The 23,667-nt window shown below is 43.2% G+C and overlaps 1 protein-coding gene across 5 annotated transcripts in view; it reads left to right on the top strand.

The window, feature by feature from the left end:
• The first annotated feature begins 1,441 nt into the window (after positions 1 to 1,441).
• The window catches only part of trappc8 (trafficking protein particle complex subunit 8), a 180,772-nt gene continuing 158,546 nt past the window's right edge, over positions 1,442 to 23,667 (top strand). For 4 of the 5 annotated variants that reach the window (XR_013962342.1, XM_080733604.1, XM_080733605.1 and 1 more), the window contains exons 1-8: positions 1,442 to 1,808; positions 8,371 to 8,580; positions 11,551 to 11,634; positions 17,119 to 17,208; positions 18,125 to 18,299; positions 18,893 to 19,046; positions 19,673 to 19,775; positions 20,803 to 21,059. Coding sequence is in view for 4 of the 5 variants with exons in the window: in XM_080733604.1 (XP_080589730.1) it covers positions 1,652 to 1,808; positions 8,371 to 8,580; positions 11,551 to 11,634; positions 17,119 to 17,208; positions 18,125 to 18,299; positions 18,893 to 19,046; positions 19,673 to 19,775; positions 20,803 to 21,059 (1,230 nt within the window). In the remaining variant the exon portion in view is untranslated. The remainder of the gene's footprint in view (positions 1,809 to 8,370; positions 8,581 to 11,550; positions 11,635 to 17,118; positions 17,209 to 18,124; positions 18,300 to 18,892; positions 19,047 to 19,672; positions 19,776 to 20,802; positions 21,060 to 23,667) is intronic. The other variant, XM_080733606.1, reaches the window with a different exon arrangement.

The raw sequence follows: 23,667 nt of genomic DNA, 5'->3' as shown, positions 1-23,667 counted from the left end.
CGATTGTTGCGTGGCTACTGTGGCCTGGGTGTGCTGGTGGTGGCATGGGGGGGGCCTCATCAATAGCTCTTGAAACGGGCCTCCAGATTACTAAGGCCGCCCCTGCATACACGCATAGTAACAAACTTACACACACACACCAGGAGTGGTGTGAACACCGCTTTAAAATCTCCCATTCATTTTCCCCATAGACTTTTACTCAAATGTTTGCCCCAGCGTGCAAGTAGGTCTACTACAGTACTTTCGGTGGCGTCTGTACTAGTCGACAGTACAAAGGCAGGGCCTTTAGCCAATGAGGGAGCACCGTTCTTCTTGGTGATCGTGACGTCACTACCAACAAATGCGACCTGATATAAATAACAAGGAGCAAGTTGACGCTTGACACCTCGATGGCGCACAAGTAAGCCATATAGACGGGTTTCTTGTTTACAAACATTGAGACTAAATGCACAGCTGACTGTATCATGTAATCAATTCCGTCCAATCCCCAAACCTGTTGTTTTGGGGAGCGCTGGTTTCATTGGCTAATTTTGGTACCGACCCTGCGCACGCATCTAGTTCTTATCAGTGTAACGTGGACCAGAAACCCGTCTATATGGACACGAGTGCACAAGGAGGAAGTTGGCACCTCGACAGAGTGCAGTCTAGTTTTAAGCCTAGAATCAAGCCATTCAGGATCCTGGTGAACCACGAAACCTTTGATTTTGTGAAAAGAAAAAATAAAGAAAATCGCTAAACAGAGGTTATTTATTAAATGTAGTAATTAAATATTCAAATATTTCCCAGAATCAAAGGTTTTATGGTCATTATTCATCAGGATCCTGGATGGCTTGATTCTAGGCTTAAAATAATTGATATATCAGTGCCCACACCCTAGGTGGGGTTGGCAAAAGGGCATTTCTGTGTGGAGTTTGCATGTTCTCCCTGTGTCTCCTAGGGTATATACCCTCACAAAAACATGCAGTACTCCTGGTCTCTAATGCCCCCCTTTGCCAGCCGGGGCCCTTGATGGAGAGGAAGGGAACTGGTTGGAATAACGTGTTCCTTCCACGTGCTATGTCCAACCAGGGAAGCTTCCCCCTGTCAGGTGATAAGAATCGGCCTGCCCACTCCTCCTCATGCACTGAAGGAAGCATGAGCTCAGTTCGGGGCTCTCCACAGGTTGGCAGAGGGAGAGCAGAGTGAAAAATGGGTCACAAAGATCGTGGTTTAAAAAAATGTAGTAAAAATAATTCATATCAATATTTTTGTGAAAGTCTATGGGGAAAACGAATGGAAAACCTTTTAGTGGCACCATTATAAACCACTCAATTTCCCCATGACAACCAACTAGCCAATCACAGGGCAACCGTCCCTCCAGGCGATGGGACGCCACCCACCCACCCTGTCAGCTGATCACGTGACCGCGCCGCCGCTCGCCCCACAGGAAGCATAGAGCGGATCCAACATGGCTGCTGTTCGCTGACAGGAGGGGAGTTGTTTTCAACTCAAACACACACATCAGTCGGCTGGCTAGTGCTACAATATCACATTTAACACCAACCGCCCCAACTAACAAAATAAAAGCGACCACCCGGTTCGGTTCTTCGATCGGCCGGATCCGGGGCTCCAGTCCGGCGGTGGTCCGCTCCTCCTCACCTCCGCAGCAGCAATGGCCCAGTGCGTGCAGTCCGTGGTGGAGTTCATCCAGGACTCCTTCGTCCCCATGGTGGCCGTGCTGTGCAGCGAGGACGCGGAGAGGCTGTGCCGCAGGAACAACCTGGGCTTCTGCGAGCTGCTCCGGCCCTTCTGCCGCCTGACGTCCGAGGGTGAGTGGCGGTGACTCAGCCCCGGTCTGTGACTCAACGCTGGAGAGTGGAGACTGGGCTTGTTTGTTGTTGTCATATGTTAGCTCTGGTCCACAGCGTTGGAAGGGGTTCTCCTTGACGCTATGTCACCGATGAGCCCTTGCGCCCGCAGGAAAGGTTGCCACCCTCTCGTCTGTAGTCAAAAAAGAAAAGATAGTTTCGCTACTCAACAAAACAAAGACGGCTTTAGGGAGTTGAAAGCCTACTTTCCTTAGTGGTAACACTCTGAGCCCCCCACCTCACGTCTAAAATACACTTTTTAGCCAGGAAAGAAAATTATTTCACCTGAAGGCAAAATCTGTTCAATGGAATGTTCTATTGACAAGATCTGTAGAGGGCGGTGTGGAGTAGCTATAAAATCAGGTGAAATATTTTCTTTTCAGGCCAAAAGGTGTACTTTATACGTGAGTTGGGGGCTCCGGGTGTTCCCACTAAGGAAAGTAGGCTTTCAACGTCTTAGAACCGTCTGTATTTTCTATTTTTCACAACAGACGAGAGGGTGCGCAGCCTTTCCTGCGGCGTAAGGGCTCAACGGTGACATAGCGGTTAAGGAAAACTCCTTCTAACGCTATATGGACCAGAGCTAGCGTAAGGGTCCATTTGGTTTCATTTTACGTTCTCAAGAGTTAAAGATCTATAGGGTAAGGGTCCATTTGGTTAACAACTCTATAATTTAGCTGGGGACTACCTGGAAGTTACCCCCTCAAGGACCACTGGCCTAAGTAAACAGCCGTTTTAATGTCTCTGTTTAACCTTAGCTTTGGGAAGTTGCCGTTTACACACACTACACTACGCTACACTACACTACAACACCCAATGCTAGTTATGCTAGCAGCACAGGTCTGATGACAGGAAGCCGGTGGTACGCCGGGGCCGGTGCCCTATCGAATTCCGTGATCCACCAGTTACTATCTCACGTTTTCCGAACGGCTGCCTGACTGTCGCTGTCAGTGTCAAGAGATGTCAGTGCAGTCAGTCAGTTGGAACGTGTGGTTGTTGTCACTCCCGACCTCACAGCAAGGCAAAGCCGGAATGGCTTTTGACAATTTGACGTTGCATAATTACACGGGTCACGAATTCGCGCATAACACTTGTTGTAGGTGGGAACTGAAGCCAGCTCCGGCTATACTCTCCCCGGTTCTCTCTCTCTTTCTTTCCGACGTGTCACCCGAGAGGGCCGTGTGAGTGACACCCGAGCGGCCAGTGTTTGTCACACGACTGCCGTCATCTATCTAGGGTGGCTGCTGCTGGCTCCTTACACCTCTATACCTCTGCCAGGCTCATATTGTTGTGACTGAGGTTGGCTGGTAGCTGCTTGTTGTGTTGTTAGCTGCTTGTGTGGCTAAAAAAAGGCTGTGGCTGCTGCCAAATGCAGGCCCAAAGTCCATGTCTGAAGGATTATTAGGGTTTAGAGTTTAGACTAGAGACTATCCTTAAGGTACAAGCAGTAATACACACATACACACCTGTTAAGGCAGTCTTGGTTGTTTTTGTTGTTGTTGAGGCATCTTTCAGATCTGCAGCGATCTACTTCCACTCTCATGGATTAAAGGGTTGTAAATAGATTATGCCCGTTAAATTGGCCCAAATAAGGGCTAATTCAATTCACCAAAATGAAAAGGATTGGGGCTAAATGGTTCAAATGGTTAATTTGTTGACCTAGTAACCGACATCATTCACAAACACTAAGTGACTAACAGAACCCAACATCAGAGGAGCAATAGACTGTTAACTGAATCCTAAGATGTTGTGCATGTCTGTAAACATGTCATGTCACTTTCAAGGCCACAATAAATAGAAAGATGTAGCTTTGCACACAGTGTCATGTCAGTGCTGCTGTTGCACAAAAGTTTACTGGTGATTAATGAAACGAGTTACAGCTTGAAGCACAGTAACGTTTACTGTCACTGCCTGTATTGCATAAGCTCAACCCACTTACTGCAAGCCCAAGCACTTAGGGCCAAACACTCTTTCAGTATACACATTGTAACTGTAAATAAATGATTATTCTATGGTATAACCCCCCCCAGCAACCAGACGTCAAATCTGTATTGTAAATTCAGTCAATGGAAGAGGCGCACACTGCCTGCGATGGACACAACACCATTACTTCTGACATTTCCAGCTGGTTGACAGATAGGCACTTTAGGCAGGCTGACTTTATGATCGCTACTACACTTTACAGTACCACCAGATTAAACGTATTACTGTACTTACCCACATTTCATTCTCTAGGGCTAGGTTTTACACGTTTGTTCTGACAGATTATAACCGCGTAAGCCCAATATACTTATTGTAGGGCGAATAACAAAAATAGCCAATCTACCAATTGGCTATTCTTTTGCTATTTTGGAAACATTTTGCCTATAATGACATGCACAAAATACCAATGCCAGTTTGAAAGTGGCCAATGTGGTGATATCTTAGAGCCAACCAAGACCACATAAATGATTGTTACGATTCAGTTCAAAGGCCACCCACAGTAGTCTCCTCCACTGTCTTGTCATCACTTTTGAGTCTCATATCTGTGACACGGTCACACGGCCACCACATGCTGTGCTGTGGCACTGGGAGGGGATCTCTCCTGTTCTGTTTGACCATTGGCTTTTATTTCAGCAATTTCAAATAGATTGTAATGGTATGAATGTTAAATCAATGCTAAATGTTGCATTTATATAGCACTTTTATCCACAGCGCTTTAAATATAGTGTGCATTACATTCACCCATTCCCACACCGATGATGGAGGAAACCATGGAAGGCACCAACCTGCTCATCGGACGGGAGCAGTTAGGGGTTCAGAGTTCAAGGACATTTTGACACTAACTCTGGGGTAGCCCGGGATCGAACAGGGAACCTTGCGGTTCCCATCTGGCCGCATTATCGGACGGCCACTCTACACCTGAGCCACTGTCGCCTGAGCTTTTGTGATGAAATATTTTGACATATCCTTTAATGTACACACACACACACACACACACACACACACACACACACACACACACACACACACACACACACACACACACACACACATTCTTAGTCCTATTAATTGGGGATTCACTATCAACAAGTAGGTCGGGAGTGGCTTATTGTCGGTATCAGCTGGTAACACGTTGGGAGTCTGTCCCCGTTACTATGCGCTAGACCCCTGGGAGATGGATCGCTGAGGTGGAGCGCCACCACACCTACTATCAGCTTCCAGTACTTGCCGCACAACTTTCCGCACCCAAGCCGGGCTACTCATACGCTGAGTTGGCAGTGCCCGGCCGGCATCAAACCCATGACCTTATGGTCCAAAGGCAAGAGCTCTACCGACTGAGCCAAATACCAATGACATTATTAACCTAACCTAAACTATAACTACTGATAAGAAATGTGCCCACATTTTGCCTCCAAATATTACGGTGATAATGGCTCTATTGGGCGTGACCAGACTGTCTAGAAAAGGGTTCTGATGGTTTGAAGAAGTGAGTCAGTCTGCAGTCCTGACTGATGTGGCAAGGTCATTCCAAATCTTGGAAGCTAGTAGGGATGGGGGTCGTTAATTGTGTACATGAAAATAATTCACAATTCACTATCTTCCTATAGGACGGATTAACCGAAAATGTAAAGAATACGAATAATTCATTAAAATATGACATTTAATCAATTTATTTCTCATACCATTCTGTGCTGCTCTAGCAGTGCTACACGCTCTGTCTGTTTTTTCAAAGTGACCGTTTGAAAAATACCTAAAAATGTATTCTAAATCCTAATTGTTTTCTGTAAAACGTATGTTTCTAACTTTCTATATCAGTGCAGTGGTGCTCAACCTTTTTATGTCACCCTTAAAATGATATGTATTTGACCGCGGACCCCCATCTCAAAATATTGTGTTCCAGGGACCATTTGCGTTAATGTTTGCTTTAAAAATGTATACGTTCAAAGAGTTGCACAAATGTTCATGATAAAAACATTTTTTTAGCAGATCTACAAGCTCGCAGTGTGGCACTCGGTGCCGTGCTGTGAGTTTGTATATCTGCTTTTTTTAATAGCTAAAGCATAAAATAATGGTTAAAGAAGTGGTTACAATCTAAAGTGACACAATTCCAGGTCTTAAAGGGTTAAAATTGTAGTAGTGCTCGGTTCTAATATGGGATCTGCGCTGCTTTTTTTACCAAAGCGAGGAAATGCTGACGCGCCACTATATAGTATTAGCGATGGACCTGCTGCAAGTGAAGCGTCAAGCTTTAAGGCACTATATAGTATTGGCGATGGACTATAAAGCTTGGCGCTTCACTTGCAGCAGGCAAGTGAAGCGTCAAGCTTTAAGGCTCTTGATTAGGTATGAATGCACCACCCCTATTCGATCTCAGAGTGCAATTTTTGCTGGATAGAAAGAAGCCATGACATCTACATTAGCAACAAAAGCAGTGGATGGTGTTCTATAATAAGTCCCTCAAGTTTCACTTCAGCTTCGAAGGACTTGGCTTGGAGACGAGGGAGAAGAGTCTTAACTTAAGTTCACTTGTAACATTGACCAGGGTGTTGTATTAGGGCAGTGGTTCTTCTCAACCTGTGGGGGTCCGCAAATGATTTTGGGGGTCCCCAGATGACAGTGAAGTGACAATTCAAGTACTTTTAAGACCTTTTCAATGCAACAAAATAAAACGCATTACTGCCTCAAAAGTAATCAACAAACTATACTATAAAAACTGGTCAAACATGGGCTAAATTGCCTAATGATAGAGGCACATTTTTTTTTAAATAGCCAGTCTACAAGATCACAACGAGCTCGTAGAAGTAGATAGTTCAAATATGATTATTTTGGGGAGTCATGGTCTGAAAAGATGGAGAACCACTGTTTTAGGGAAGGGAGGGAGGGACAGACAGACAGACAGACAGACAGACAGACAGACAGACAGACCGACTCCTGTGCTTACTAATCTATCTGTTGTGTGCTGGAGGAAAGAGTGTAGGGGTGGATTGTGTCCTGAAGGCAAGGGGTGACATGCTCATGATTGGCGTCATCACCAGTGTTTTTGGAGCTGTGTGAAACACAGGCTCCCTATACGTGGCTGTGTGGGTCTGTGTGTGTGTCTGTCTGTCTGTCTGTGTGTGTGTCTGTGTGTATGTAGCCTGAACTTCCTAAACTTCGGCACGCCACTAGTCCCACAGTTTTGCCACCAAACACTCGCGCCATATGTCAAATCGACCGGCTTACTCGGGAATCGTGGGCTATTACTTTTCTAAGAGAAAGGTTCTATAGTTTAATTGATATTAATTTATTAGTGAATTAATTTTCCCCATTGACTTAGAATGGGAATCGCAAAAACTCACATTCAATTATTTGTCTCTCGCAAACCACAGGGGCTACAGTTTCAAGACTTGGAGAGGAGGTTCATAATGATTTCAAGGATTAAATAAAAAATAATTGTGTCATTTGGCCTCATGGTGGCGCTATAACACCCCACTTTACGTTTTGGCCTGTAACTCTTGAACCGTAGGTCGGAAAATTAAAAATATTTTTTCCCTGGATTCCTTGGGTCATGACGCATCTCCCCATATAGGCCACGCCCATTTGCGCCATGATAGATTTTCCGCCATCTTGAATTTTCTCCAAAACACACTTTTTGCTCCTTTTCCTACATATTTTCTTCAAATGTCACAAAAATCGGTACACATGATCCACACACACACACACACACACACACACACACACACACACACACACACACACACACACACACACACACACACACACACACACAGCTCCACTTCACACGGGTGTGATTTTTGAATTGCTGGCAGCAAGTTGATAAGGTACACTTTGGAATCCACCTGCATTTTCTCTTTTAGTTTCACTCAGTTTGTATTCCTTTTCATTTTGGGCAGTGTTTGGAACAACAGACAGAGACACGGCAGACAGCCTGGTACATACAGAGTTCCAACAGAGTCATGGGCTGTGTTGCACTTTCCTTACTGAAATAAACTAAAAGTGTGGTATTTCAGGCAGCGTATTGAGTGAAAGAGACTTGAGTCTGTGTTGTGAACGGTGAGCGTGCAATTGTTTTCGTCAGTTTGTCTCTCCAGTCTGGAGCACATAATCTTATTTCTTAAGGCATGTCTGTGCAGAGTGTTGACAGAGAGAGGGGTGAAGCCCTTGCTTGCTGACTTTGTTTAGATGCTATATTCTGCTCTTGTAAGCTGGAATTTCCCCATGGCTGCTAGAAGAGGGGCCAGAGTGACACCTGTCATTTACCATTGATGTCTGTGGAGTTGGCTTGATTTGCTTGATCGATGTTTACGACTTAACGTAGTTTCTGTGAAAGGCAATACTTAGGTAGCATAAGGCTGCAAGATTGAGGCCACAATGATTATCACGATTGGATTTAGTTCAATATTGAGAGCACAATCATTTATCACGATTATTAATTGTTTTATTGCAATATTGTTGTTATTGTTTTATTTTGCTTTAATACGTGTGTGTGTGTGTGTGTGTGTGTGTTTGCTTGCTCACCTCTTCTTGTTTCTTCTTGCAGGTCACATACGGGACCCCAACAACCAGGTGCTGCCGGTGAAGAACTTGCGCATCAGCGTCAACAACGTGGTGACGCGGCCCGCGCACAACACGGGCGCTCTCAGCCCTGCCCAGCGCCGCACGCTGGGCCACGTGGTGTCATCCTGCCAGCCTGCCGAGGGGGGCGTGGCCAACGTCATCACAGCGGGGGACTATGACCTCAACATCAGTGGTGAGAGAGAGACGGCGTTCAAACTCTGATGGTGGAATGTGACAATGAAAACCTGATCCCCACACCCGTTTAAAGGGCAAGGTTTGGGTTTGTGCTACCTTTGCCAGGATGTAACAACAAAGGTGGGCAAGAAATCTAAAATAATCTCTCCATTGACTATACAGGGGGGAAGAGGCTGCAGGAGAGTCTCTTTTAGCCTGTAAACAAACCCAAACAAAGCTGTTTCCTTTTTTAAATATTAAATGTAAACTTCCTATTGATTTTACTATTTCTATTAGGAAGAAAGCTCAGTCAAATCAATCAGGAAGTTGACATAAATGTCCTCACCAAAGGTCAAGTCAGAATCAGCTTTGAGTTCATTTACAGGCTAAAAGATTCTCTCCTGCAGCCACTGCACTGTACAATGTACAGTAAGTCAATGAGGAGTGTATTTTAAATGATCAATTTCTTGGGGAATTCTTTTTGATTTCTTGCCCCCCTCTGTTTTTACATCATGACAAGGTAACTACACAACCCAAACCTCTACCAAAGTGGTCTTGCCCTTTAATAAAGAAGTGAAAGCTGACATTATTTATTCTTTAGACATTCAGCGGTTATTCAGTGGTTAAGGAACACCTTAACAAACTAAAGTCACCACGGCTTGAGAAAGGATCCTCTATAGAATATATCGTTTTTTAATAATAATAATGTATGCAAATCAGTACTAGTTTGACAAAGCTGTACAAAACAAGCAAAAAGTGCTCATTTAGGAAATGACCTAATTTTTGATGTATTCAGGGTCACTGGGCCTTGCCAGTGACCCTGCCAGTGACACAATTATGATGAAATTGATGAGTAAGAAGAAACAGCAAGTTCCATATGAACCACGCAATACTTCTAATCTCCTGTAGAGGGTAGCAGACACCAAAGAGATATGGAGTGTTGACTGAGTGGGTTTTGTGGTGTTAATGTTGATGCAGTCTGACTTGATTGTCATCATGGCCATTGCTCCTCTGTTGATGTTTTGTTTATTTTCTATTTATTTCATTCTTCCACTCACCGGGATGCACGTTGGGTAAGAAAAAGTTATGCTGGGCTCTGCAAACCCTTAGAATCAGCAACCTAAAGCCAATGACAACACTGCTACTGTTCTCTCCGTATCTGTGTAAAAAGAACAGCAGTAATGTAGCACCGGTCAATCGCTCATTGTGTTGTTTACTCCCTCTGTAGCTGTTCTCCACGTGTTCACCCCCCCCCTCCTCTAGTGTTATTGTGACTTAGACTGTACAGTAGTGTTCAGACTAACAGTCTAATCTGTCCCAACGGCCATGCCAACACAGCCATTATTTAATCTTAATGTTTTTCACATAACACATTCAATGAAGAGTAGGTTAAATTCACATTACCGTTTTGTATCTCTTGAATTTAAAGGGAATACATCACTGTGAAATGTGTAGATATTAGATCATTTGGTTCATTTGTGACTGTCGAGTGATGCAGAACATTTTGATTACATGGCATTGCTGACTGTGAAAATGGACGCTGGAATGGGACAGAACATTTATTTTCTGTCCCATTCTCTAACATGGTGCTTTTCTACGCAGAATTCACTGCAAAAGCTTTGGTCCTTGAGTAGTTCTTAAGGCCAGTGCTACTAGTGGGAGACGGGGGAAACTGGCTGTTGTGTAGTTATAATCAATAGATAGATTGACCTCTATTCATCCCATATGGATCATTCAAGATCTGTGCTACTACTTCACAGCGCAGCCAATCTGTGGTGCCGTTCGATTGGCTGCTACTGTGAAGGAAAGCACATTGTTGGACAGCAGGTATTGATTGTCAGGACAGCTACCGATAAAGACATGGATCCATATCAGTGGTTCTCAGAGTGCGTGACAGCTCCTTGAGAGGAGCGTTCGTTGAGAGGGTTCCACCATATGGACCCTCACAGGTCTGTAACTCTTTTTTGAGTGTCCATGTTGGTTCCATTCGGACACACGCAGAGTTATGGGATTAGTTTGAGAACCACTGGTCTACAGTATATATTAGAAAAAAAAATCCATAACTGGGTATTAATTTCTTGCACTCAGTGCACAAAAAAAGACTGTATGTCATTTCCAGGTCCTTTTTACCAATTATATAGGGTTTAAATGGTACCGGATAATATGCAGCTCGGCAAATAAAAGGTGAAATGATCCCAGTGCATGACGGAGGATAATTTCACGATAAATGTATCTCCACAATACGATTATTGTGTCTTTTATCAAAATAAACAATAATAACGATTATCGTCCCATCCCTAGATGCCGGTCAACCCCTCGGCTCTCCCTGACAAACCCTGCTCTTTCCCAAATTCCCATAACTCAGCATGCCCTCCCTGCTCTCTCACCTCGGATGAGTGAGTGGTTAAAGGTGGTGTAAGTGATACTTGTGTGTCGAAACTAAGTGTTAACTCGCTCTATTAGTATATTCTGAATCTGAAGTGTTTGTTCAGTAAGGAGGAGTCTCCCTGTCTCTCCAGCTCTTTAGTAAACAGAAAATGAATTTTCTGGGCAGGATAAACAATTTGATCCAATCTGGAGAGGAGAGAGATGCAGGACACAGAATTCACAAGCCAAATGTAAATGTGAGTAAGTGATGAACCAAAGAAATGCGTGGACGCAATTGGAATTATGGAACACTATACAATTGAAGCTGAGAAATGGGTATTCCCTCCAACTGTATCATGTGGATGAAAATGGTGACCCACCTGAAAATGTATTCTCTGTTTTCCGGAGAGAGGGAGAGACCCCTGTTACTGAACAACCACTTTATATACGTAGCAGCTATTGCAATCAGAATACAGGGCTTTATACAGAATCTTTCTCCACAAAACAAATATCACTTAACAACTACCTTCAACACTTGACTAGGGACCTCTTTGATGGCAATGAATGGAGAGATGTGGCTAACATTAACGCTAGCCCTGGCTCTCTCCCCCTCACTCGTCAGATCGCTCACTTAAAGCTAGCGTGCCCTGGTACGCAGCATGGAGAGAGACACTAACGGAACTCGGCAGCTCCAAGCATTACACAGGTACTCCTGTTCTCCAGGCGTTCAACCCACTCCTTTCTCCCAGCTTGGCTCACCTCCTGCACTCTTCTTCTTCTTCCCTTCTAGATCCACGTAACCCGTGTTGTGGAGAAGCACACAGTAAAATCCTCAGTGCTAATTCACCACTTGAGAGTGTACACAGGGGGATGAGGGGGGTTTCAGAGCTAAGTGGTTTTCAAACAGTGGTCCGGGCACTCCAGGGACCACCAGAGGTCCTTGAGGGGGTTCCAGGTGGTCCCCAGCTAAATGATGGAGAGTTGGTAACCAAATGGACCCTTATAGATCTTTAACTCTTGAGAGTGTAAAATGAAACCAAATAGACCCTTATGGGTTTCTCAAGAGTAACATTATTGTTAAACGTCTACATTACTTAATTTAAGTCTACACAATTAAAGAATGTAGAATGGGAAATGTGTTATTTTGGTCAACGTTTGTCTGTTATCTCTCCTAATGGTTCCATCAATACAGAATGGAATCGTGGACAAAATCTAATCCAACGATAACAATAGATTCTACGCTTTGAGTCTGAGAGGCTGCATCTCATCAAATGGTGGTCTGTGTGGCTCAAATGCCGAATCAATAATGGACCTTGATATGAAAAAGATTGAAAACCACTGAGCTAAATGATTGATAGTTTGGAGGCAAAAGAAACACTCAGGATTTTACTGTGCAGACTTTTCTTTTTCCTCACTACTTTTCTGACAAGGTGGTGGGACTCTCTAAAGCCTTAGATTGTTTTGTTTTCTTTCTTCTGTGTGTATTTTCTGTGTGTGAAATGTCCCTTGCTTTTAGTGCAAAGAGGTGGCTCATGGTATAAAATGTATTTCTTTAGGAGATAACTCGTACCTAACCTTTGCTTCTTAGTTTGTGCAATATTTGTGAACATAAACTCACTCACCAAACTGTGATCCCGGATTTGTCACTGACATTATTTGATGTCACTTTATGTGAGTGGCACATACCAATTTCTATAGTTCCCAACTTTTAACCTATGATGTAATAGATGCAAAGAGAGGAGTTCTATAAAACATGGTTAGACCAAGAAGGGCACCCTGGTTAACTAAAGAAAGAAAGCTCAACTATATTAGAGTTTTAACTTGGTCAGTAATAGATTCCCATACCAAGGTTGCAGATGCTGTGAGCCACTGTCTTTGTCTCATTTCGGTCTCCACTAGATTTTGGTAGAATTTATTTTCCATTTAGCACAAAGCTGTGATCTTCTCTCTGATAACACTTGTCTGTAGTGACGATGCATCATATCGTCGTCGTTGGTTAGAAACCTCCTATCCATATTTCAACCTTTATGATTTTTTTTTTGTAAATTCAAATTTTAGTCATATACAGCATCACACAAAGCCTCAGTCCTACAAGCTCAAAATCTGCCTCGAAGTGATGCGTTTTGAGTTTTCATCTGAATCCTGAAAAGTAACAGATTTTTGCACCTGAGGTTTCTTTCCACCTGACAGTAACGATATCTTGGGTCTTGCACAGGGAAAGGCAACTAGTGGTGCTATTGCTGTAAGTTCTTCCTCCCCTGCAGGTGACTCCTCTCCACGTTCAGAGCACATTCACGTACATTCTCCTCATTGTTCCTCTGCCCTGCAGTGGCAGGACAGCTTCTGAAGGACTATGACAGGGGTCTTCAACGTTTTCAGGCCAAGGACCCCTTAGTTGAGAGAGATGAAGCAGGGACCCCCACAACCTGTTCATAGATTCCATATAGTTTCATCGTTTGAACTTTGACAGCACAGTCATCAGTGTATTTTGGATTCATGTCAATTTGTGTTTTCAGATATTTAACCACTTGAACTGTCAATACTTAATAAACTTGACCTTTCACTCTGTACTTAGTCTGCTCTTTTTCCCCTCTACACCAAAGCTCTTTGCTAAAAATAGCCGATCTACAAGCTCACAACGCCTCGCTGTGAGCTTGTAGATCTGCTATTTTTGGCTTTGGTTCTCCGAATATGGACGCTAGGGTTAAAGTGGTTAATATAAAAAAGGAGAGAAAAGGTTTCTATCACTCAAAGATTTGGAGGACCCCCTGTAGTAACTCTGAGGACCCCCTGTTGAAGACCCCTGGACTATGATATAAAGCTGGGCTCCACCGTTGCTTTTGGACATACACCTTTTATTTCTATGTTTTGGAGAAAAATTAATGTGTTGAGTTAAGTAGTGTCCGCCTGATAGGGATTTTTTGTGTCCAATACGATAACCGATTTGAAAGAGGGGGCAATCACCGATAGCCGATATAGTGAATCGTTGAGCTGGAATGAAAATAGGCCTTTTTCTGTGTGCATTGTGCAAAGATTTTGCACCCTTATGATTTAAATGATGTATTTGTGTCCCTGACACAAGTACAGTACAGACAGCTGCTTTCTTAAACCAATTACTTTATTCAATACTTATAACTCTACTAACATGCATTTTTTCATATCGGCCGCATATCTGTCACTAGTGTTAAGTTATATTTTCTCGTAAATTAACGCATACTACAGCATCACACAAAAGTATTGAAAGCTTGAAACGGGACGTGTTTTCAGCTTGTAGCTTGAGCTTTTACAATTTCTTTTTTGAGTCCTGAAAAGTAACAGTTTTGGACATACAGTATGAGTTTTCCACCCGACAGACGATATATTTGTTCTCCAGTTGAACCATGATTGATATTGTTTAACAACTTAAGCCCTGTTTTATACCCTTAAAAAAAGGGAGAACACCTATAATGACAAAATAGCCATACTAGAGATATCCAAAAGTGGTTCACATTTCACCCCAGTGGGTTGAATTTCCTTCTGGTGACCTACATTGTCAGTACTACTAAATGGGCCGGGCAGTATACCCATATTATATCAATATCATGATATGAGACTAGATATCATCTGGTATTTTAGATATTGAAATGCTGTTATGGCATAAGTGTTGACCTTTCCTGGGTTTACAAAACTATATTAACAAAAATGGTCTACAAGCTCACGACAACGTTTGTTTGTAGATAATACAATTTTCACTATTATATATTTGTCAGCCAAGCAGCACAGCAGCATAGTTGAGGGTTCTCAGCTTGACTCAGCGTACTGTACTGTTTCCCCTGGGGGATGGATGTCTGCTGGCTCAGCCACCAGACCAGACATCCTACTAACTGTTAGTGCACGAGGACCCGGGGCATGTGGTGAGATTTTAGATTTAGGCTATTTTCAGCAAAGGGATTTGGTGTAGAGGGAGAAAAATGGGACACCGGTATATATTGTTGCTGCAGAAACCTCTTATATCTGTATTTTTGTTTTTCATAAATGTACGCCCTAATTAATCATGCTACAGCGTCACGCAAAAGCATCAAAAGTAGCAGAGCTTGTAGATCTAGATTTGAATCCTGAAATGAAACAGTTTTGGACATACAGTATGAAGTTTCCACCTGTGACCTGACTGAGGAGATAGGTTGGCCTGGGTTTTCGTAAGAAAGTACTTTACGCCACATATCAGGGTTCAGTTCTGTGTCAGGCGGCCCCCATCCTTTTTTTGTGCTGGAGTGCAGTGTGGAGGGCCCTTGCTGTAGTAAAATACGTGTAGCTGTTATTCATTCATTGATTCAGTCTAAAGATAGAGCCACTGTACTGCTGCTGGCTGACTGGCCGGGGAAGCTGTCCCAAGCACAGAAAAAAGACTTGATGATGGATTACATTTAGCTTTTCAAGGCAATTAGCTGATGCTCTGAGTCATACCCAGGGGAGTCTTCCTCAAGGACACTTTGAAGGCACAAATGGTTGCACTGTGATTTAACCCTTTACACACTGGGTAGACTAGATCCCTGGTTCCAGGGGGTTTCCATTAAAAGGTAAAAAAGGTAAAAAAATATATATATATTTTTCGGCTATCCGTTGTGAGCATGTAGATCGTCTATTTTCAACAAATGTTGACAAATCTTCTGTTATTGTGGTCCCTGGCAAAAATATTTTCAGATGTGGTCTGTGTACAAATACATATCAATAACTGGACTGGTATGTTTCCTATCGTGGTAAAAGTCTATTAACTCATTTAGTGCCACCCCTTTCACCACTAGAGGGCGCCCAGTGGCCATAGAAAATCCCATAGAGATATGCTGGTATATGCAGAAGCCCTGCAGCCATGACTTGCCTGAACACTTTCCTTTGTGCATGTACAGGAAGAGGATGAAGTTAGCTTGAAGTTAGCTATTGGCTACCAAGCATTTTAGAAGCCTTATTTTCGTCAACTTAGCCATGATTAAACCTTGCACACCTCATGCATGGGAAAAAAACAGAGAAGAATGAGCTCTAAAAAATCCTGGATTGCATTGGAGTGGATTTGTGCAGTTTGTTCACAGCTTTCAAACAAAAAAATCCGATTGGAAATCCGTTCAGGCATTCTTGAGATAATCGCCATTATGTTTTACATGTTATGTAAACAAACATGGCTGCCCTGTATGTTAGATGGGGTTGTATGGGGGTGGAACATGCAAAATCACGATTGAAATCATGTTCACTAGATTTGATGGGGTCCAAAAAAAAATTTTCAAAAAAAAAAATTTTCAAAAAAAAAAAAAGATTTTTTTTTTTTTTTTTTTATATCCCGAACTAGTTCGGGATAGGCACTCTGGGATACGATAATATATCCCGAACTAATTCGGGATAGGCACTCAATGAGTTAAGTACAGACTTGATTTAAGGTGCTAAATTATCAATAATGTAAAACATAAAATTTTGTCTCATGTTTTTTTTTTTTGTCATTTTTATTTAGCTTTGTCGATTATTTTGGTTGATGGCCAGGAATCACTTTTGTTACACCACTGTTTAGGCAATTAAATGTCACTGTCAGCTTTTCAGTGGCATTTCAACACTGACAAGGTAATCCTCCTGCTTCTCTCCTTGCAAATCAGAATTGATGATTTCTATTTCTTTCCCCTTCCCATTGAAAATCATTCAGATTTCTGTTAAATCAAGCACAGTTTGTCAACAATAATCCACTCGGCTGATCCTCACAATTAAGCCTAATCTAGGTAACATTTTTTGTCTGAGCCATGGAAGTAGGAACATATTTGGAGCTGGGGTTGGTAAACAAAACCCCCAAATCCCAAGTGCATTGTTTTGGCAGGAGCACATTATTTACACGATAAAATCCTCACTGTTAGTGTTAACTTGTCAATTTGTAACTCGAAGCGAGTGTGCAAACTGATCCAAATGGACCATTTGGATCAGTTTGCACTCTTTCCGAGTTAAATTACCAATACCAATTAGTCTGGAAGGTTTAAACACTGTTATTTATTTCAGTTTACTTCCATGGTGGAGCCAGTTCAATGTTTACCTCAGGCACTGTGTAGCACAGTGTAGTGCTTTGTGATTGTGACCCAGAGATGGTACAGGCACTTCCTCTGGGATGGATATGTATCTCTGTGATCTCGTCTCAAGGTGTGTGTGTGTGTGTGTGTGTGTGTGTCTGTGTGTCTCTCTCTAGCGAACACGCCGTGGTTCGAGACCTACAGAGAGAGCTTCATGCAGTCCATGCCCGCTTCGGATCACGAGTTCCTCAACCACTACCTCGCCTGTATCCTTCCGTCTGCAATGCATTATGGAAATAAAACATGGTTGTAATCGTTTTGTTTTTGTTTTTGAGTGTTGTAAGTCAGTGGTTCTTAAAGCTGGGACTGTTTTTTTTTTTTTTTTCAAAATGGTAAAGCATGGAATTTTTTAGGCATAAGGGGTACGGCAAGATAGGGCCCTCATTATTTGTGCCTTTACTAAAACTTTACTAAGACTACATCTTGTAGTCCCTTTTTTGATGACTATAATGTTACTCATATCAGGAACTGGATAATGAGGAGCTTCCAGTTAATCTCTTTCTGTGCACCATTTAACAAATGAGCTAATTCGTTCTCTAGAGACAAAAATCACACCCGTGTGAACTGAGCGGTGGTTTAGCCCCCCCACACCCAGCAGTGTGCAACAACCTTAACTGTCCTACTGCCAGATGTTATTATTTATTTATTGTGGCTGGTGCCAGCAAAAAGCAGCTTACCTTACAATGACAAATAAAGCTTCTACTTCTACTTCTACTCATTTTACAATGGACGGTCAAATGTGTACTTTGGCCATACTGGCGGCAGAGGGCAGCCTTATGCAAGAATTAATGTGAATTGGGCCGCTCCGGTTGCCATACATTCAGAGCATAGAAATGCATTTTCTAGAACAGATCCACAGAAAACAGCCAGGAAGTGATTTGGGACTCCATTATTGCTAACGTGCGTTGGATTTTTGAGAGCAGCATTACGGGAGATGTTTTTACTGTACACGGCGGCACGACCCCCCATCAGCTTACAGTCATCAGACGAGGTAAAAAGAACGAGCCGTATTGGCAACGCGCCGCCGTCAAAATTGGGGCGAACGGGAACGTCCGAAGCAATAAAAGAGTTATGTTTGTCATGGTGTTTGTGGTGGATCCTTGACTTTGGCGCCCCCCGCAGGCCTCCTGGTGGTGTCGTCCACGGAGGCGGTACCGGTGGAGCAGTTCCTCAAGCTGTCGCAGGAGCAGCACAGGATCCAGCACAGTGGAGACTACACCAACCCCAAGTGGTTCATCCCCAACACGCTGAAATACTACGTCCTGCTGCACGACATGAGCCAGGGAGACGAGCACAGGTACGCATGCACACACACTGATGGTATTGGTTTCACTTTGAGACACTTCTAGGGTCATTTTAACATCTATTACGGTGCACCCCAGACCGTTTTTAGGTCCCTTCCTATAAAGTGTAATCCACTGGTTCCCAAACACTGGGTCGGTGTTGCGGACACGTTTTCAAGGGTCCCATAATCTTTGGTTTTACATTTGTTTTTAATTATTACATTTACATAAAAGATTTTCATCAATGAAAAAAAAAAAAAGAACTAAAACTAAGTAATTTCATTAATATGTTTTTGATAGATCCTTTTTTTTAAATAAATTCAATAAAATGACAAAAGGTACAGATCCATAAGGGGCCATTTTAAAGTGATGTTGAACCATGGGCTGTATAGCTACAGTACCTTGACATGAATCATGATATCAATCAAAATATTGTCCATAATCTTTTTAACTGTTGCTTCTGTGATTGAGGAACCGTAAGTTGTGATTCCATTTACTCCTATCATGCCTGGTTAGAGCATTTCTGCGCTGTGTATTGAATGCACTCTGAAAGCGTCTCCCTGCTGTGTGTCTCTGTGTGTCCCTGACTGTCCGTCTGCTCTCTCAGGGCAGACTCGGTGTACGAGGACATGAAGCAGAGGTACGGCGTCCACAGCTGCTACCTGCTGAAGGTGAACTCCCGCACGGCCGCGGCCGGGGCAGACGAGCAGATCCCAGACCCCTGGAGCCAGTACCTGCACAAGAACAACCTCCACAGCCAGGTAAGCACCTGTCTCACTAATCAAAACACTGAACTGTGAACTCCAAACTAGGGATGGGACGATATGAATATTTCATGTCACGATTACTGTGACCCAAATGATTGTGATTTACAATATTATGGCGATAATCAAAAACATATTCCCAACATCCATCATCCTGGGGCGGAACGTTTGCCAAAGAATTGCAGATCAGCTAAGAGATTTGGTAGAGATTGAAAAATAAGATATACTGTATCAAGTACGTTATTTACGTTTTACCAGTTATAGAGGGTTTAAGTGGTTCCAGATATGCAGCTCAGCAAATAAAAGGTGAATTGATCTCACAGTGCATGATAAGGACACTTTCACGATAATTTAAATCACAATTTAAATCTCCACAATACAATTATTGTGAGTGTTTTTTATCACGATAAACGATAATAACTATTACCGTCTCATCCCTACTCCAAACTTTTTTCTGATGAGCTGGTTCAATGCCTTGCATGGTTCCCTCTGCTGTTGGCTGTGTAAATGTGTGAATGTAATGCACATTCCAAAGTACTTTGGATAAGGTGCTATACAACATTTACCTTTAAAAAACTAAAAACATTGTGTTTATGTTGACATGGTGTCCGTGGCAACGCTAGGACACGTACGAGGAGCCCGCTTCGGCGACAGACGTCAACGACGCCGTCGTGGAGAACAATGTTGACACAGCTGATGGCGAATGGCCAGAGTCGGAGGAGAGAGGTCAGTGCATGCAGCAGCAGCAGTTCACCTGGAAACCATCACATTTATCTGTGAACTTCTCTGTTTTATTTCTTTTCACAACTACATTGTCCCCCCCAGGATTTTGCAGAGAAAAAGTCTTGATTCCACAGAGAACAGTCCTGATTCTGCGGAAATTACTATTCCGCGGGCATTACAAAACAACCTAAAATGAAGCAAATATAATATTATTTTTAAATGAAATAATGGAAGTAAAAAGAAATGAATTGCAGTACCAAAAGATTGTGGTTATAAAATAATCAACATCCACATTTTCTTTGTCCCTCTTGGGCAGATTTATTTGCAGCAAGTTCAGACATTCTTAAGTGCATATATGCAACAAAAAACATACTGATGGCACTTGGATTGTTAGATGCAGCAGTGCTTTCTCTTTCTCATTCCCTGGACACTGGGAAAACTAGAAAAACAAAACAATGTTGTATCTACTGTGTAGCACAGAACAGGACACAGAGTAAACATTACTGCATGCTCATCTTTGTGCAGAGATGTTGCATGCTGTGCATTCACACAAGGAATGCCCCGTACAAAATCAGAGCTACGACGTGGTTATGTGTTTTCCTCAGACTGCAGTCCACGGCAGTGGAAATGGCTTTCCGCTTGTGGTTATAGATTAGTAAGGAAGTTCACAGCCAGAATGAAAACGTTTGATTAAAATTAATCTGATAAAGCTTGTCTGGTTCTGAATACGCATTATGCAGACTTTTGATGTTTTGCAGCGCCACCACCACCACTTACATTATTATATTATTATATTATATTATTATTATAATGTATATTATTATACATTATGCACACTGCAGTAACTTCACTGCATTGGTATCAAAAAAAGGTTGAGAACCACTGGTTTAGTTCACATCAGTGACATACTGTGTGTGTGTGTGTGTGTGTGTGTGTGTGTGTGTGTGTGTGTGTGTGTGTGTGTGTGTGTGTGTGTGTGTGTGTGTGTGTGTGTGTGTGTGTGTGTGTGTGTGTGTGTGTGTGTGTACAGACGTGGTGGTGTCCATGTCCAACAACGTGGACAACAGCCACCCCCTGCAGCTGGACCCTGTGTCGGGAGACCCCACCAGCCTGGACGCCCTGAGGGAGGCCACCTCGGAGGCCAAGAGAGCTCCTCCAGCCACCACCAGCCACGGGACCTGTCTGACTCTCAACGACCACGACCGCATCAGGCAGTTCATCCAGGAGTTCACCTTCAGAGGCCTGCTGCCGCACGTGGAGAAGAACATCAGGCAGCTCAACGACCAGGTGAGACACGCTAACAAACCATTTTATATCATCTAGTTCAGTGGCTCCTAAAAGTTGGGTCTGGGCACCCCCTGAGTGGTGACAAAAAAGCGATAACCACTTTGTAGATCGTCAATTTTATAAATAGGCAAAGTGTAAACTCTTCCTTGTTTTGCTGGGGACCCCCTGTAAACCCCCACAAGGACCCCACTTATCACATGGGATGGCTAACACGTCTGGGAACGTGATAACTATTTCCCCCCCGTGGAGTGCCACGGCCCATTATCACTTTAGGGATGTGTTAACTGATTACCATGGTAACCGATAGCCCCCGCGCTGCGGCAGCCGGGAGAGAGCAAAAAAACTCAATTTCCCATGATGCCTCCCAGAATACTACATCCGGCGACTTACGGCGCCCATTGCATTGTATTCATCCTGGCTGCAGAAACATGGATATATCTCCGTTTTCTATGGACCATAGCTTACACACGGATCATCGTGGTTATATCTTTTACTTCTCCGCGTGAAAGAAATGACTTTGAACAGGAAAAAGAACGTCCGTGAACGGGAGCCGCCGCGCGCGCGCGCAACGCGTGCACGGTGCCACTGAAAATCTGGTAAATCAAACAGATAAAATCCTTGGCAGCTAATCTACATTCATTATGGCAAAACTATGGCAGTCTAAACAGTCTTAACAAACCACTGGTTCATGTGTTTTGTGGGGTTGTGGACATGTAACGAGACGTGTCAGTGATGTAACCTGGTGCCAAAAAAGGCAACATTTTGGAAACAAGGGGGGGGGGGGGGGGGGGATCTTCTGGGCCTATTCCTGCAAATACAACTATACAAGAAACATTTACCAAGCATTCGAAATACAAACAAGGCAGTGCTACGTAGATGGAAGGAGTGCATTGAAGCAGTCACCACATTCATTGCACAAGAAAATCAATGGTGCAAAATCTGTTTTTTAAATCATCCCTCAAGACACTTGACTGTCACTAGACTGTACCCAGTATATTTCACACGCTTACTGTAGAACGGTACTACCTAAATATCATAACATTTTCAGTCACAAGATTTTATTTAGCTTTATTCCATCTGCACATAGTACTGAGGTCACATGTCACGGGTGGTTAATTTAATTGGATGGAAGACGGGCTCAAAACGTCTTCCCGGTGAACTGCACGCCACGGAAGAACACATAGCCGATGTGCTTGAAGAGGCTCTGTGTGACTGGCAACTGGATCAGCTCAAACTGTCAACAAGAACAAACGACTGATGACAACAGACGTCATTGTTGCTCTGCGTTTAATAAATTGGGACCGGCAGCAGTAGCGAAATAGTTTCGGGCCATGATCTCAATCTCAAGCCGTGAACGACTCTCTCTCACTTGAAAGTCAACACACAGATGAGAGTCAGTCTTCAGGGGTCTGTCACTGCATCACTGGCCAATTTTCCCCACTGCTGGTAGAAAAACTAAACGGAGAGCTGAAAAAGGCACAGGGAGAGTGTGGTCTATCGGAACGCTCTCTTATTACTGTATGGTAGTCTTTGACATGCATGTAACCAACAATAAACATACGTACATCATGTGATGGCGGCTTCATATCGTCTTGTGATGTCTGTTTATTAACTGTGTAAGCTAGGAGCCAGAGCACATGCATTCCAGATATACGTGCATGATAAGTGCATATAATGAAGTATTTATACGTCGTCTGTCGGGTTGGAAACCTCATTATGTCCAAAACTGTTACTTTTCAGGATTCTAATTCAAAAGTATCAAAAGTAGCAGATGCACAAGCTCTAACCGCGTCGCTTCGTGCCACGTTTTTACCTTATTTCCGAGGCTCCATGAACGCACCACCGGTCAAAATCCGATTACTTCCGCTCCGGCGATTTGGTCATATTTTCTTTCACCCAGAAGAGAAAAATTAAAACTGCGTCCCTCCGTGTTTTTGTTATGGACGGTAGAGAAAGCCTTGTTTTTATCAAGTACGTAATCTGGTGTTAGATTTCGAGAAGATTTTAGATATTGTGAATTTCATCTTGGTCTGGATGCAAAACCGGATGCATTATGGCGATTTTAGTTTTTTCATCAGTCGCGTTGCCGCAGACCGCACACTACGGTTTAATCTGCGCATGACGACATTCTTGCCGACGTCACTCAGGACGTCACGTGAGTTTGGCGAGCTAGCTCTTTGTCGGCATCGGATGAGTTGATTTACCAAAAACACAAAAAGTTTAAAAATGGAGATAAGAGGTTTCTGCCCGACTGCAACGACATACTTTATATCGTAACTGTCAGTCAGAAACCGTATTCATGTCCAAAACCGCCATTTTTCAGGAAATGGAAGAGTAGTAATTACTTATTCACAAGCTCAGGTTACTTCTTTTCATTGGTTAAATATTTATAAAATGGACAGACAGACTTAACCACTGTTAACCTGCTCTACGAATGCGTAAACCAACCGGTGTCAGATCATTCGCCAAAAAACCCAGAGGAGGAGGAGGAGGACCTTTCTGGTGTTAGAGGATCAATCGGTCTCACTTTCCATTGTTGGCAGACGTTGGCACAACACATACTTATAATGTATCTGTGCAACAACAAGCAATCCATCCTGACAGAGTG

Source organism: Nannobrachium achirus, assembly GCF_963921795.1.
Source record: "Nannobrachium achirus genome assembly, chromosome: 1".
NCBI lineage: Eukaryota > Metazoa > Chordata > Actinopteri > Myctophiformes > Myctophidae > Nannobrachium > Nannobrachium achirus.
The sequence above is the reverse complement of the archived record's forward strand: the minus strand, read 5'-3'. Positions and strand labels throughout refer to the sequence as shown.